Source organism: Pongo pygmaeus, chromosome 3 (assembly GCF_028885625.2).
Source record: "Pongo pygmaeus isolate AG05252 chromosome 3, NHGRI_mPonPyg2-v2.0_pri, whole genome shotgun sequence".
Classification (NCBI taxonomy): domain Eukaryota; kingdom Metazoa; phylum Chordata; class Mammalia; order Primates; family Hominidae; genus Pongo; species Pongo pygmaeus.
The window spans coordinates 2,216,982-2,234,372 of NC_072376.2; the positions used below are offsets into that span (position 1 = coordinate 2,216,982).

Consider the following 17,391-nt stretch of genomic DNA (forward strand, 5'->3'; position numbering starts at 1 on the left):
CAGACAAGAAGATTCAACATATGAAATAGGAAATCAAAGGAAAAAAATAAATGAACACAGCACTAAACACTATAATTCAAGATGACTTTAGGCCGGGCGCAGTGGCTCATGCCTGTAATCCCAGCACTTTGGGAGGCCAAAGCAGGCAGATCACGAGGTCAGGAGAGGCAGATCACGAGGTCAGGAGATTGAGCCCATCCTAGCTAACACGGTGCAACCCTGCCTCTACTAAAAATACAAAAAATTAGCCAGGTGTGGTGGCAGGCACCTGCAGTCCCAGCTACTGGGGAGGCTGAGGCAGGAGAATGGCAGAACCCAGGAGGCAGAGCTTTCAGTGAGCCAAGATTGTGCCACTGCACTCCAGCCTGGGCAACAGAGCAAGACTCCGTCTCAAAAAAAAAAAAAGATGACTTTAAATTACATAAAGACATATACATAATCAATACAGTGTAGCATCGACACAGAATAGACCTACAGATCAGTGGAACAGAATCGAGAGTCTAGAAATAAACCTATACATCAGTGGTTGATTGATTTCCAACAAAGGTACTAAGAATGTTGTTGGATACCAACAATGGGTTGAATTGTGGTCCTCAAAAGATAACTCCACCCAGAATCTCAGAATGGCAACTTATTTGAAATAAGGGCCTTTGAAGATATAATTATGGTAAGTATCTTGAGATGAGATCATCTTAAGTTAGGGTGAGCCCTAAATCCAATGATGGGTGTCCTTATGAGAGTCAGAAAAGAAGGTGACATATGGAGATATGCAGAGGGAAAAGGCCACATGAGGATGGAAGCAGAGACTGGAGGGATGTATCTACAAGTCAAGGAGTGAAAAGGACTTCAAGCCACCACCAGAAGCTGGGGGAGAGTCACAGAATGGATTTTCCCTCAGAGACTCCAGAAGGAACTGCCAACACCTTAATTTGGACTTCCAGCCTCCAGAACTATAAGAAAATAATTTTTTGTTGTTTTAAGCACTCAGTTTATGGTAATGTTACAGCAGACCTAGGACACTAATACAGACCCCTACCTCACACCATATGCAAAAATTAACCAAAAATGGATCATAAGCCTAACCTCAGAGAGAAAATGATTAAACTTGTATGAAAAAATATGAGTAAATGTTTCTGACCTTGGATTAAACAATAGTTTCTTAGATTTGACACCAAAAACACAAATAACAAAAGAAAACACAAATAAATTGGATTTCCTTAAAAAAAAAAAAGTGTGCTTCAAAGGACATCAAGAAACTAAAAAGACAAGTCACAGATTGGGAGAAAGTTATTTGCAAATTGTATATCTGACAATAAGCTCATATTAGAATATATAAATAATTCTTACAAATAAATAATAAAAAGACAGCACAATTTTAAAATGGGCAAAATATTTGAAGAGACATTTCCCCAAAAAAAGATATAAAAGTGGCCAATAAGCACATGAGAAGATGTCCAATATCATTAGGCATCAGTATAATACAAATCAAAACCACAAGGATGTAACACTTCACATCCACTTGAATGACTAAAATAAAGATACACAAGAACATGTACTGGGCAAGGATGTGGGGAAATTACAATGCTATACACAGTGCTGGTGAAAATGGTGCAGCCTTGTTGGAAACAAGTTTGGCAGTTCCTCAGAATGTTAAATACAGAGTACCACATGACCCAGCAATTCTACTTCTTCTAGACATATACCCAAGCAAGTTGAAAATATGTCCATGCAAAGACTGTACACCAAAGTTCACAGAAGCATTAATCATAACAGCCAAAAGTGAAAACAACTCAAATGTCCACCAACTGATGAATGAATAAACAAAATATGAATATTATTCAGCCATAAAAAGGAATAAAGTGCTGATATATGCCACAACATGAATGAACCTTTAAAACACTAGGTTAAAAACCAACAACAACAAAAAACTACATCAGGCTAAATGAAATAAGCCAGTGACAAAAGGCCGCATATTGTGTAATTCTATTCATGTTAAATATTCAGAATACACAACTCCAGAGACAAAAAACCACAGATTAGTGCTTGCCAGAGTCTGAGAAAGGGTGGATGGGGAGTGGCTGCTAAGGAGTACAGGGTTTCTTTTTGGGGTGACAAAATTGTTCTGATATTATGTAGTGGTGATAGATGCACAATTCTGTGATTACTTAAAAAAACCCTGAATTGTACAGTTAAAGAGTGAATTTTATGGTATGAAATTATATCTTAATAACACTGCTATTTTTTAAAGCTATACCAAAAAGCTATTTACAAGGTGTTCTTTTTTTTCTTTTTTTTTTTTGAGACAGAGTCTTGCGAGATCTCTGCTCACTGCAATCTCTGCCTCTCAGGTTCAAGTGATTCTTCTGTCTCAGCCTCCTGAGTAGCTGGAACTACAGGTGCATGCCATCATGCCCGGCTAATTTTCATAATTTTAGTAGAGATGGGGTTTCACCATGTTGGCCAGGCTGGTCTTGAACTCCTGACCTCAGGTGATCCACTCATCTTGGCCTCCCAAAGTGCTGGGATTTACAGATGTGAGCCACCGTGCCCGGCCAAATTTTTTTTTTTTTAAAGGTACATACATATCTTGGAAAATTGACCCAAAACAGCCAACACCAAGACACAGTCTAGTAAAACACCAGACTTTAAAAAAAAAAGGAAAACAAAACAAACAAAAACCTTTGGGCATTCAGACAAAAAGACCAAGTCACTAATTAGGGAAAGAGAATCAGATTTTCACCACACTTTCTGAAAGCACCACTTTATGCCAAAAAACAATAGTATAGCATATTTTAGAAACACAAAGAAAGATGTAAACCAGTGATCTTATATATAGCCAAACTGACCTCCAAGTACAAAGGATTCTTCAGTATGTTTTAAAGGAGATCAATAAGGTTAAGTAAAAACCCTGTCATCCTGAACATGAATTAGAAGTATCAGCATGAACTCATGGTATATTTTATCTTAAAAAAAATACAAACATCGTAGCCTGGTAACAAAAGTCAACCTAATAGTGAGGTACATATCCAGTGACCAAATTCTGGTCTCTAAATGCCATTTTCACTAAAGTATCAGGGCTCCTTGAAGAAATGGCTAATTTCAGGTCTAGAGCAGGAAATGCACAAGATGACCTGGAAACATCCTACCATACCACAAATCAAAGAAGATGCCCAGATTACTAGGTTTGTATGACAAAGACTCACCTAACTCATCAAAGATCACATGCAATGTATCAAAACATATCAAATATATTTAAATCCATATGCTCATAATGATACTAAAATGAAAAGGCTATTTTTGATCACCTTTTGGTGATTCTATGAAACAATTCATTATTTTGAAAAAAGGTAAATAAATGAAAATAATCAAATTTTATCTTGGCTTTTCTATATGAAGTGTACTTAGGGTAACCAAATAGATGATAAAGGGGGATTTCTCTTTATGTAAGTATTATAGCTAATAAATGAAGAAAGCATAACAGATCTTAAATATCACCATGTTGCAATTAAGGAACCTAGACAATGACAAGCAGTAGCTTCTAACATCACAAAAAAAGATAAACATCCAAACATTATATACCTCCTGACAAATGTATACAACACTTATGTAGTCTTGCTCTCCCAAATCTAACCTGAATCTGATCAGGCATCTGGATCTAATTGCCAATTTACAGGAAATAGAAGAGAGAGAACATATTAAATTACAAGAAAGAAATGTGCTCAGTAAAATCCAGACTGTGAGAAATTCTACAGGACAAACAATCTGGTTTCTTCAACAACAAAACAACTGCAAGAATGTAAGACAGAGGAAGGGAGAACATATAGATGAAAAGAGGCTTAAAACATACAAGCACACCTGGCTGGGCGTGGTGGCCCATGCCTGTAATCCCAGCACTTTGGGAGGCCGAGGCAGGCAGATTACTTGAGGTCAGGAGTTCGAGACCAGCCTGGCCAACATGGTGAAACCCCTCTCTACCAAAAATATAAAAAATTAGCCAGATGTGGTGGCACGTGCCTGTAATCCCAGCTACTCAGGAGGCTGAGGCAGGAGAATCGCTTGAACCCGGGAGGCAGAGGTTGCAGTGAGCCAAGATTGTGCCACTGCACTCTAGCCTAAGTGACAGAGCGAGACTCCATCTCAAAAACAAACAAATAAACAAACAAAAAGAAATACAAGTTATGGGCTTTGGGCCCCAGTTAAAACAAACTGTAAAAAACAAAACAAATAAACAAAAACAGTTATAGAACAACTAGGGAAGTGCAAACACTGACTAGACAGCTAATAATAAAAAGAGATTATTGGTAATAGAGTGATGTTACCAAAATGGTAGAATACAAGCAAGCTGGCTTCACTCTCCTTCACAGAAAAGCAAAAACCAATATACAGCACCAAGATTATCACCAGCAATATCCCAGAACCCAAATATAAGGATGACACAGTTTCCAAGGTCACACAGAAGTGAAAAAACTCCATACAGACAGTAAGAGAATCAGACTTTATGTCCCTTCCCCAATCTGCCAGTCACCAAACATGTAGAAAAATTTCCCCCAATTCAGTTACTAAACTGAAAAAAGTGAGACTGAGGTAGACAATCAACTTTCCCATCATCTTGGGCCCCCTGGCAGGAGACCCATCCCTGCCACAATCCACAGGAAGCATCATGAGTGTCGGAAGGGAGAAATATCCCTGAGGACAGCCAGATATGGGCAGTGGTAGAGACTAACAGACACTCTGCTCTGTACCATGGGCAGAGGAGACACCAAATCAGAAAGGCTGGCCAGTAGGACCATGTTGTAGGAGGTACATCCTACAGGTCCCCTGGGCATGAACTCCCAGCTATCCTTCCCATACTGCGAGGTATACCCTTAGGGACTTTCCTCATCAGGGATGGGGAGCGCTCTGAAGTTTGCTAGAGCCGAGGCACACCTGGGCTTAAGGTGCCATCTAGTGCTGAAAAGGGAGCAAGGACCTAGCAAAAACAAAAAGATATTTAACAGGTATATTGAAAAAAAAATATCTGAGCAAACATATCCAATAAAAAAACAAAACAAGCCAGAAAGAGAAGACTGGAACAAAAAACTAATCCTTCAATGCAAAGAAATAGATGTACATTCACAACAAATAACAGCAAGTGAGGAACCATGACCTCCTCAAACCAGACAAAGCAAGGAGCCAGTGACTAACCTTAACAGGATGGCGATAGGGAAGCTCTTTGATCAAGAATTCAAAATTGAAGTTTTAAGGAAACTCAGTGATCTCTAAAATAACACAGAAAAATCCAGAAATTAATCAGAAAAATTTAACGGAGGTTGACATAGTTTAAAAAATCAAACAGAAATCCTGGAACTGAGAAATATATTTGCTGAACTGAAAAATTCATTAGAGGCTCTCAACAGCAGAATGAATCAAGCAGAGAAAACAATCAGTGAGTCTGAAGATAGACTATTGGAAAAGACACAGAGGAATAAAAAGAAAAGAGAGAAGAGAAACGAGGAACACCTATAAGATATAGAAAATTGCCTCAAAAGAGCAAATCTAAGAATTAGTGGTGTTCAAGATGAAGCAGAGCAAGAGCAAGGAGTAGAAAGCTTATTCAAAAAATAATAACAGAAAACTTCCAAATCCTTTTTTTTTTAGATGGAGTCTTGCTCTGTTGCTCAGGCGGGAGTGCAATGGCTTGATCTTGGCTCATTGCAACCTCTGCCTCCTGGGGTAAAGTGATTCTCCTGTCTCAGCCTCCCGAGTATCTGGGATTACAGGTATGTGCCATCATGCCCGGCTCACTTTTGAATTTTTAGTAGAGACAGGGTTTCACCATGTTGGCCAGGCTGGTCTCGAACTCCTGACCTCAAGTGATCCACCCGCCTCAGTCTCCCAAAGTGCTGGGATTACAGGCATAAGCCACTGCACCCGGCCCAAATCTTGAGAAAGATATAAATATCCAGGTACAGGAAGGCCAGAGATCGCCAAACAGATTAAACCCAAATAAAACTACCCTATAATTACCCAAATATAACTACCCTATATTATACTACACATATAATAACCAAGCCCCCAAAGGTCAAGGACAAAGAAAGGACCCCAAAAACGGCAAGAGAAAAGAACAAATAACATATAAAGGAGCTCCAATTCATCTGGCAACAGGTTGCTCAACAGAAGGAGGAAGTGAGATAACCTATTCAAAGCGCTGAAAGAAAAGAAAACTGCCAGGCTTGGTGGCCCACACCTGTAATCCCAACACTTTGGGAGCCCAAGGCAGGAGGATTGCTTCAGGCTAGGAGTTCAACAGCAGCCAGGACAACATAGTGAGACCCCTGTCTCTACAAAATAAAAATAAAAAAATTATCTAGGTGTGGTAGAACACACCTGTAGTCCCAACTACTTGGAAGGCTGATGCAGGAGGATCACTTCAGCCCAGGAATTTGAGGTTACAGTGAGCTATGATCGCACCACTGCATTCCAGCCTGGGTGACAGAGTGAGACACCATCTCCCTGTCACCCCCCAATAAAAAAGAAAACAAAAGACAACTGCCAACCAACAATTCTGTGCCCAGCAAAGCTATCCTTCAAACGTGAAAAAGAAATAAAGCCCCAGACAAACAAAAACTGAGGAAATTCATCACCACCAGACCCATCTTCCAAGATATGCTAAAAGGAGTTCTTCAGTCTGAAAGAAAAAAACACAAACATACAAAAAGAAAACATTTGAAGGATTGAAACCCACTGGTAAAAGTAAATACACAGACAAACTCAGCATACTCTAACACTGTAATTGTAGTATGCAATCCACTCACAACTCCAGTGTGAAGATTAAAAGATAAATCTATAAAAAACAATAATAGCTATGGCAACCTGTTAAGAGATGGGCCATATAAAAACACATAAATTGAGGCAACAAAAAGTCAAAATGTGTGTAGGGGGTGGAATTAAAGTGTAGAGGCTTTTTAGTATTTCCTTTATTTGTTTGTTTCTATTCTTTTCTTTGTAAATAAAGATAAGTTGTCATCTGTTTAAAATAACTAAGATTTTTTTTGTAAGGCTCCTTTTTATTTTTAGTGTATTTATTATAGGTTTTTGTAACCACAAAGCAAAAACCTATAATAAATACACAAAAAAATAAAAAGCAACAAATTAAAAGATACTACCAGAGAAAATCACTTAACCACAAGTAACAAAATGGCAGTAATAAGTCCTCACTTACCAATAACATTGAATGTAAATGGACTAAATTCTTCAATTAAAAGACATAGAATGGCTGAATGGATAAGGAAATACTTGTACAGGCTTACATAGAATAAAACTGAGGGAATGCAAGAATATTGTTAAAATATCAATTTTACCAGCTGGGCGCAGTGGCTTATGCCTGTAATCCCAGCACTTTGGGAGGCCGAGGCAGGTGAATCACGAGGTCAGGAGATCGAGACCATCCTGGCTAACATGGTGAAACTCTGTCTCTACTAAAAATACAAAAAATTAGCCGGGCATGGTGGCGGGCACCTGTAGTCCCAGCTACTCGGGAGGCTGAGGCAGGAGAATGGAGTGAACCTGGGAGGCGGAGCTTGCAGTGAGCCAAGATTGTGCCACTGCACTCCAGCCTGGGCGACAGAGCGAGACTCCATCCCAAGTGTTACCTAAAGCAATCAAAGAGTCAATGCAATCTCTATCAAAATACCAATGACATTCTTCACAGAAATAGGACAAAAAGGCCAGGCATGGTGGCTCACGCCTGTAATCACAGTACTTTAGGAGACCAAGGTGGGCGGATCACGAGGTCAGGAGATCGAGACCATCCTGGCCAACATGGTGAAACCCTGTCTCTACTAAAAATACAAAAATTAGGCGTGGTGGTGGGTGCCTATAGTCCCAGCTACTTGGGAGGCTGAGGCACAAGAATCACTTGAATCCAGGGGGTGGAGGTTGCAGTGAGCCGAAATCACGCCACTGCACTCTAGCCTGGCAACAGAGTGAGACTCCACCTCAAAAAAAAAGAAATAGGACAAAAAAGCCTAAAATCTATATGGAACCAAACACTCTGAATAGCCAAAGCAATCATAAGCAAAAATAACGAAGCTGGAGGAATCACACTACCTGACTTCAAATTATACTACAAAGCTATAGTAACCAAGACAGCATGGTACTGTCATAAAAGCAGACACATAGACCAATGGAACAGAATAGAGACCCCAGAAATAAATCAACACATTTACAGCCAATTCATTTTTGACAGGCTCCAAGAATATATATTGGGGAAAGGTGCTGGGAAAATCACACGCAAAAGAATGAAACTAGACTCCTATCTCTCACCGTATACAAAAATCAAATCAAAATGGATTAAGGACTTAAATCTAAGACCTGAAACTATGAAACATCTGGAAGAAAACACTGGGAAAATGCTCCAGGACATTTGTCTGGGCAATGATTTTTTTTTTTTTTTTTTACTAAAACTTCAAAAGCATAGACAACAAAAGCAAAAATAGACAAATGAAATTACATCAAGCAAAAGCTGTACAGCAAAGAAAACAATAGAGTGAAGAGACAACTCACAGAATGGAAGAAAATATTTGCAAACTATCCCTCTGATAGGGGATTAATAACCAGAATATAAAAGGAACTCAAACAGCTCAATAGGGGGAAACATGATTTAAAAATAGGCAAATGATTTGAATAGACATTTCTGAAAAGAAGATATACAAAACGCCAAGAAGAATATTTAAAAATGCTCAACATCACTAATCATAAGAAAAATGCAAGGAAAATCACAATGAGGTATCATCTCACCTCAATTTAAAATGACTTTCATCAAAAAGATAGGGAATAACAGATACTGGTGAGGATATGGAGAAAGGGGAACCCTCATACACTATTGGTAGGAAAGTAAATTAGTACAGCCACTATGGAAAACAGTATGTAGGTTCCTCAAAAAACAAAATAGAACTACGATATGATTCAGCAACCCCACTCCTGGGTATATATTCAAAAGAATCAACATATCAGGGTGATATCTGCATTCCCATGTTACTGCAGCACTATTCACAATAGCCAAAATAAGGAATTAACCTGAGTGTCCATCAACAGATAAATAAAGAAAATGTGGTATATTTACTCAATGGAATTACTATTCAGCCATAAAAAAGAAGGAAATCCTGTCATTTGCAGCAACATGGATGGAACTGGAGGTCATTATGTTAAGTGAAATAAGCCAAGCACAGAAAGATAAATATCACTCATATGTAGGAGCTAAGAAAGCAGATCTCATGAAGGTAGAGTAGATTGGTGGCTACCGGAGGTCAGGAAGGGTAAGGGGGTGGTGGGTGGGATTAAGAGTAGTTGATTAACAGTTACAAATATATAGTTAGGTAGAAGAAGGAAGACCTGGTGTTCAGTAAATCAGTAGAGTGACTATAGTAAACAATAATCTATTGTATATTTCAAAATAGCTAGTAAAGGAAAATTCAAATGTTCCCAGTATAAAGAAAAGATAAATGCTTAAGGTGATAGATATCCCAATTACCCGGATTTGATTATTACACATTATATGAATGTATCAAAATATCACAAGTCCCCCCAAAATATGTATATCTATTATGAATCAGTAAAATTTTTAGAAGGAAAAAAAAAGAAAAAAAGATTATTGGTTATTTTTCTCGGGAGTGGGAAGAGATGATGGTGTTGTCTTAAAAACGGAATCTCACATTTTAGTCATACAATTGAAATATTTAGAGATGAATCACATGATGTTTGGGTTTTGCTACAAAGTATCCAGGAGGTGGCAGTTTTGAAGTATGGGGAGTTATACAGCAAAAGATTGGCTGGGGCCAGGCGCGGTGGCTTTGGGAGGCGGAGGTGGGCAGATCACAAGGTCAGGAGTTCAAGACTAGCCTGGCCAGCATGGTGAAACCCCGTCTCTACTAAAAATACAAAAATTATCCACACATGGTGGCGTGCACCTGTAGTCCCAGCTGCTCGGGAGGCTGAGGCAGGAGAATCACTTGAACCAGGGAGGTAGAGGTTGCAGTGAGCCAAGATCATGCAACTGCACTCCAGCCTGGGGGACAGAGCGAGACTCCATCTCAAAAAAAAAAAAAAAAAAAAAAAAGATTGGCTGGAAACTGATAATTGTTGAAACTGGATGATGGCTACTTTTGTATATGTTAGAAAATTTTGACAATAAAAAGGGACTTTTCCAACCTTTTATTATGAACATTTTCAAATATATAATTTGAAAAGAATTATACAGTGAACACATATGTCCATCACCTAGATTCTACAATGAATGTTTTTGCTGTATTTGTTTTACCACTTATCTGTCCATCTAGTTTTTTTTTTTTTTCCCCTCTTCCTGACATTGAGTCTCACTCTGTCCTCCAGGCTGGAGTGCAACGGCCCAATCTCAGCTCACTGCAACCTCCACCTCCTGGGCTCAAGCAATTCTCCTGCCTCAGCCTCCTGAGTAGCTAGGATTACACGCATGAGCCACCATGCCCGGCTAATTTTTGTATTTTTAGTAGAGACGGGGTTTCACCACGTTGGCCAGGCTGGTCTCGAACTCCTGACCTCATGATCCGCCCGCCTCAGCCTCCCAAAGTGCTGGGATTACAGGTGTGAGCCACTGCGCCCGGCCATGTCCATCTAGTTTTTAAGAAGTTTTAAAAAACTTTACTATTTTAGGCCAGGTGCAGTGGCTCACGCTTATAATCCCAGCACTTTGGGAAGCTGAGGCAGGAGGATGGCTTGAGGAGAGCAGTTTAAGACCAGCCTGGGCAACAAAGTTGGACCCCATCTCTAAGAAAATCAAAAAATTAAAATATATATATATATATTTAAAATCTTTACTATTTTAAATAAAAGATAGGTCCTATATTGTTTTGATGTTAATTACTCTGGACTGTAGTTTAATTCTTAGAAAGTTTATAAGCTATTTGTGGTAACAACAAATCTTATTGACCATGCTACATAAGTTAATTCTTTCTTATTTTAAATTATGAAAGTAATATATACTTGTAAAAATTCAAATAACCTAGAAACATGGAGGAAAACTTCCTCCCCATGCCTAGGGCCCATGAGGAGGCTTATCAGTCTGTGTGGCCAGGTCCCCCAGGAGTTGTGTGACATGGCTGCCCTCACCATTCTCCCATTTATAGGAGGAGTCATAGTTGAAGAGTTAAATTATCGAGAGAATAAAAAATATAACTTACCATGCTTCCAACTGCCATCATTACCAAAAAACTGCAGCACTATTCTCACAAAATCCTTAGCATTAAAACAAATAACAGGACATTTACATTTCAGTGTTTGAAATAGCACGTTCCTGGAAGATGAAAAGAAATTCACTGATTTAAACATTAATTTGGAACTTTCAACCTTGGAAAAATATTATTACTACTCAACTAATAGCTATCACTTAGATAGCACATGCACACATTAACTAAAGAATTCCAAGAGGTTAGTATTATTTATCATCTGCGTTTTACAGAAGATGAAAGTGAGACACAGAGAGACGAGGTAAGGTACCCAAGGTCACGCAGCTGTCAAGTGCTTATCCCTGGGTAACATCCCATTACCTGTAGAATAAGACCTACATTCCTGAGCAAAGTACACCTACTCTGGGCTCTTTATAGCCAGGCCCCAAGATGACTCTCCAGTCCGTTCTCCCAGAGCTCCCCTCAAACATTCTACCGTCTCGTCACACTAAATTCCCTTTCCTCCACCACCAGGCTGTGCCACACCCTGCTTTGCTCCTGGGCCACTCTATATGCTGTATTCTTGACTACAATTCTCTTCCTACAGTTTTCACAAACTGTTCAAGGGCCATCTTCAGGAAGGTATGCCCTAATTCCCCAGGCAGGGGACTGCTCCCTCTCCTGTATCTCTTCTGTACTCCTGTCCACACATGTAGTACAGTGGGAAGCACACTTGCTGTATTATAATGTACCTTGAACGTTTGTCTCTCCATTATACCATGAGCACTTTGAATATGGGATTCACAATTGTTAAAATTGACTGAATACTTACCATGTGCCAGACACCACGCTGAACACTTCGCAGCATTGTGTGTGAAGTGATTGTTGCACTGAAACCTCATCACAATCCTATCTGGCATGCACTAGAACCATTTTACAGATGAGAAAACTTAGTCTTGAAGAGGTTAAGCAATTTGGCCAGGGTTTAATGGCTAACAAATGGCAATGCTGGGATCTGAGACCATATCTTCCTGCTGCCAGGGCCCAAACTCTAAGCTACCAAAGCCATCAATCCCTCTTTATAGTAAATGTTCATTAACACATTAATGAGGTTCTTTGGTTAGAGCTGAGGAAGAAAGAAATCGAGAGCCTAATGAGCTTTGCACACTTAGCCAAACTGCAGTTAGATTTTGCTTGGACTTGTTCCACAGAAAGACATTTGTATTTGCACTTTATGTGATTTCACCTTGGTTTCCCTTGAAAAGGGCGGCCAGGATGGTAGGGAGGGTAAAGTGCCAATAACACAGCTTTGGATCTTGGCTTGGTTGGACCGGTGAGGAGGGTGTCCAAGAGGGAGTAAAGAGCTTATGAAGGAGAAGAACTGGGGCCATGGAGCTCACTTCCCTTTGCTGCTCCTTCATCCTTGAAACTCAAGAGTTCCGTGATGAGGTAATCTACCAACTACACTATCTTCCGCTAATAAGAGTTTAATTAATCTTTATCTCGATAAAACAAACTACAAAAAGAATACCTTGTAAGCTAAATGGCAATTAGCCAGGCATGGTGGTGCATGCCTGTAGTCTTAAAGTCCTAGCTACTGGGGTGAGGTTGCTGAGGAGGGAGAATCACTTGAGCCTGGGAGGTTGAGGCTGCAATGAGTCGTGATCACAACCACTGTACTCCAACCTGGGCGACAAAGAGAGACTCTGGCTCTTAAAATAAAACATGTATTTATGTATATGTATATACATGCACACACACATATATATATTTATATATATAAAAGCTAGATTTGAGGCTTTCTCATCTGTAAAATGGAGTGAATAAGGTATAACAAACGTACAGAGAGAATGTGAAGGTGAAGGGAGAGTGTGTATGTGAAAGGCCTTGCACAGGTCATTTAATAAATGTTATTAAACATGTTTTTGTGCAAAAGAGTGTGTGTGCTAATTTAAATGTGATTTATTTAAATTTATTTTGAATCTCAAAGATATAATCATAGGATTGGGATTATTATTTCCAATTTATGGTACTTGAGGCAATGTATTAATTTGATTGTCCTAGAACTTATAAAAATTAAGCCTCAACATTCATGCATTCAATGATAATATTGAATAAATATTGATTAAGCACTTGCTTTGTAGCATTGTTCTTAGATATTGGGGATACATTAATGAACACACTAGTGAACACAAATGAAAGTCATGTATGTGGGTTTGGCAGTGGGGTACCATCTCATACAGGGTGGTCAAGGAAGATCTAATAAGGTAATTCTTTTTTTTTTTTTTTTAGCTTGGTAATTCTTTTTTTTTTTTAGACAGGGCCTCACTCTGTCATCCAAGCTAGAGTGCAGTAGCGCAATCACAGCTCACTGCAGGCTCAAACTGCTGGACTCAAGTGATCCTCCAATATCAGCCTCTAGAGTAGCTAGAACTATAGGCACATGCCACTGTACCCGGGTAATTTTTAAATTTTTTTTAGAGATGGGGTCTCACTATGTTGCTCAGGCTAGTCTCAAACTCCAGCCCCAAGCCATCCTCCCACCTCAGCCTGAGCCACTGTTCCTAGCCAAGGTAACTCTTGAGGAAAGACATGAAGGATAAGGTAAACAAAAGCCTAGTTGGTAGAGGAAAGTTCTTTACAGAAAATTTTAGCCACTAAATGTGGAAGAAATGATAGAATTAGAAAAATCACCATCTTACTAGCCGGAATTAAGTAAGTGATTTAGATCATCCTAATCAATGGACAAAACCATTAAGGGAAAGTTTGGGGGAGAAGTTTATAAGGAAGGGATCGTGCTGACACCACCTGAACCCGCTGCTCCCTCTCAGCACCATGAAAACTGGGACAACCCAATTGCATCACTAAGGGAAGTCAGGAGGACACCAGTTAAGTCTGAATTTCAGAAAAATCATGAATAATTATTATCTGAAAAAAATTGAGTATTTTTTAGGGATGTATTCTTCTAGTATAAGTATGTCCCATGCAATATTTGGGACATACGTATACTAAGAAATTAGTTATTTATCTGAAATTCAAATTTAGTGTCCTATATTTTAATTTGCTAAATCCGGCCATCCAACTGCATCACAGATGGAGTATGAAGCTTATGGCTCCACCTAGGAAGTGCTGCGCAAAACAAGTTGGACCCAAATAATCAAGCATTTAGAGCTAACTCCAGTTTACAGAAAATATGGAGAAGAGGAGACAGAAGAAGTCAAAGAACTTCATCATGAGGCAAACAAATGAATCCAGGACACGGGACCTCCTCCAAGATAGGGAGAGGGGCTGAGGGACGCTCCAGATTAGAAAAAACTAGAGACATGGCCACCCAATGCTATGTTCTGATCCCAACAAGTCAACAGTAGAAGGACATTTATGAGAAAATCAGGTAGCTTCAAATTTGGACCGAGTACACAACTTGTTAAGTTTAAAAATGGCATTGTGGCTCTGAAAAAAAAAAAAAGCCCACAGTTTTTAGAGTCATGAGAGGGCAAAACAATAGGTTGGGAATTTCTTTAATCCCAGTCCTCTCCCCCTTCCCCAGGAAAGCGACAGAAGGAAGTAAGGAAAAACCTTTGATAATGTTGGCCTGGGTGGATGTATATACTACTCTGTACCTTTATGTTTTCATAGCTTACTTTTTGTTTGTTCAGAGAAAAACATAAAGGAATGAGGCAGTAAACCATGCAGCTATTTGGGAGAATGCTGCAGGGAGGGATGGTGGCACCAGGCCCTTGGGTAGAGGTGCACACCACATGGTCAGGAACAGCAAGGAGGTGGGAATGCACTGAGAGGCCGGGAGAGAGGAGGGGGTGAGGTTGAAGACAGCGGAGGGGCCAGAATAAGCAGACCTCGAGGGCGAAGGCCTTCATAGGTCCTGTGGCTTTTCTACACTTGATCTTAGCCAGAAGACCAAGAAGCAGTGATTTGGGGTTTTCCTCAGAGTGAAGCAGGAGCTGTTTGAGGGTTTGGGGAAGGGAAGTGATGTGATCTGATTTATGCTTTAACAGGCCAGCTCTGGGTGCTGCACAGAAAACAGACTGAAGGGGCAGGTGGGAGCAGGAGTCCAATGTGGAAGTTCTTGTGATCCAGTAGGAGGTAACAACTTGCGCCGAGTAACAGCAACACAGTGGATAAGCACAGGGCAGATTCTATCTACACTTGAAGGCAGAGCCAACAGGACTTGCTGAGAGCTTGATATGGTTTGTGGAAAGTACAGAGAAGTCAGAGATAGCCCCAGGACTTTTTGCCTAAGCTCATGGAGGGCTGACACGGACTAAGACAGCCAGGCCACAGGAGGCAGCGTAGGGAAAACAGGAGTTCAGTTTGGACATGTTTGCCTAAAATGACCACTAGACGTCCAAGCGGAAAACGTCAACTAAATTCAGAAACATCATCCAGATTAGGGCTCTGTCCTCATAAGCGCTCTCCGTACACTAGACCTGACCAGTTGTTCTTTAAAGAGAAAATTACATAAAAAGAAAATGAAGGGTTCTGTTGGGAGCTGAATGCTATGTTTGTCACACATTCCCCTTCTCCCCAAAAGTTACCTAAAATCACCCAGAGCCCAGTAAGCCTGTATGAAGCATGGAAGGGCTAGTAACAGGGCCCAGCTTCCTCCGGAGCTGCCTTGATCGCCTCCTCCAGGGTGGCTAATTGGCCTTAAATCAGAGGGCTGGGAAGGCAGTGGATACCTCCATTTGAGGCAGAAGCCCAAGTCATGTGGATAACCTAAGCAAAGAAACAGTGAGGAAGAGTACAAGATCCATCCCAGAAAGGGCTTTTCAGAATCCAGAAGGGGCGGCAGGAGCAACCCCGCCTGCTCTAAAATTCTGTGATTCTAAGAGGGCCAGTCCAAAGAGGTGAGACGGGTCTTGCCTCTTTCCACAGACATGGAGCTTTGAAACTAGTCCCATCCTTGGTGGTATTAAGGACAATTTATTGTTTGCAGGCAGTAATAACTTTGTTTTCTAATGCTGTGAATGAATGAACAAGTAGGATAAGGAAAATCATCCGGGACTCTGCCAGTGACGGGATTTTCAGGGTCTGGGGGTGATGCTTTTCTCCCTAGCTTCTCATTGTGAAGTTGCTTCAAGTCCTGGAGCAGGCTGCTCCCACAGACGAATGGAACTCCATTCCGGATATTCTCTGGGAGAGAGAGGGCCAGTATTTGCAGAGATTTCTATCACTTGGATCCATTTTATTTTCATGTGCCCATACAAAACTTCTAAAAGTTTAAACTATTAAAACTGGACCTTGAGAAAGTTTCCATTAGTATAAAGCAGGCATGTAAGTAGGGTGTGAGTCCATGCGTGAAGATTTCTTACCGGGCAAATTGTTGATGTGCCTCCTGTTCTTGGTCCCAGATAGCAGAGTGCTCTATTTGAATGTAGATACATGGATCATCTGACACAAAGCCCTCCAGAACAGGACCACAGGCCGGGGCATCTGGACAACCATGGCCACCCTCTGCTTGGCGTTTTAGTAACACCACAATTCCTTTAACAGAGGAAATGGGGGTCTGTGCAAACACAACAAAATAAATTAAACCTAGACAATATATCTGTTGTAGAAAGATATACATTTTAAAATTAAGCAGAGAGAAAGAGAAAAGGCCTAAAATTAAACTTGAAAATGGATGGTTTTTTTATGGCAATCGAGGGCCAAAAGCCAAACCCATGACCTTACGCTCCACGTCTGGCCTCCACCCTGTCCAACATCATAATGGAAGTCTCATCCAGGGCAATATATGGAAGTCTCCTCCAGGGCAATGTGATAGGAGACAGGAATAAAAGGCAAACACAGCAGAAAGGAAGCATCATACTTTCCCTATTAGCAGATGGCATGAATGTCTGTGTAGACAATCTAAAGGAACCTAGAAAAAATGAACCCTGGAGCTAATATGTGAATTTAGCAAGGTTGCAGGACACAAGATCAAAGCACAGAAATTTAATATATTTTTATATTCTAGCAATAAACATGTGAAAATAAAATTTTTTAAAACAACCATTTATAAAACTATAAAAAATGAAATACTTAAGTATAAATGAACAAAATACATACAGGATATATATGCTGAAAACTATAAAATGCTGATGAAAGAAATCAAAGAAGACCTAAATAACGAAGACATATAATACTCAAGGATTTCAAAACTCAACATAATAATAAGCTTGTCCTTTATCCCCAAGTTAATCATTAGAACCAA

General features: G+C 40.0%; 1 protein-coding gene across 2 annotated transcripts in view; it reads right to left on the minus strand.

Moving 5' to 3' along the window:
• The window catches only part of LOC129035766 (HAUS augmin-like complex subunit 3), a 169,224-nt gene that overhangs the window by 109,896 nt on the left and 41,937 nt on the right, over positions 1-17,391 (minus strand). For both annotated transcript variants that reach the window (XM_063664416.1, XM_054486565.2), the window contains 2 exons: positions 16,511-16,704; positions 11,196-11,308 (listed from right to left, as the gene is read on the minus strand). In XM_063664416.1, coding sequence (XP_063520486.1) covers positions 11,196-11,308; positions 16,511-16,704 — 307 coding nt within the window. The remainder of the gene's footprint in view (positions 1-11,195; positions 11,309-16,510; positions 16,705-17,391) is intronic.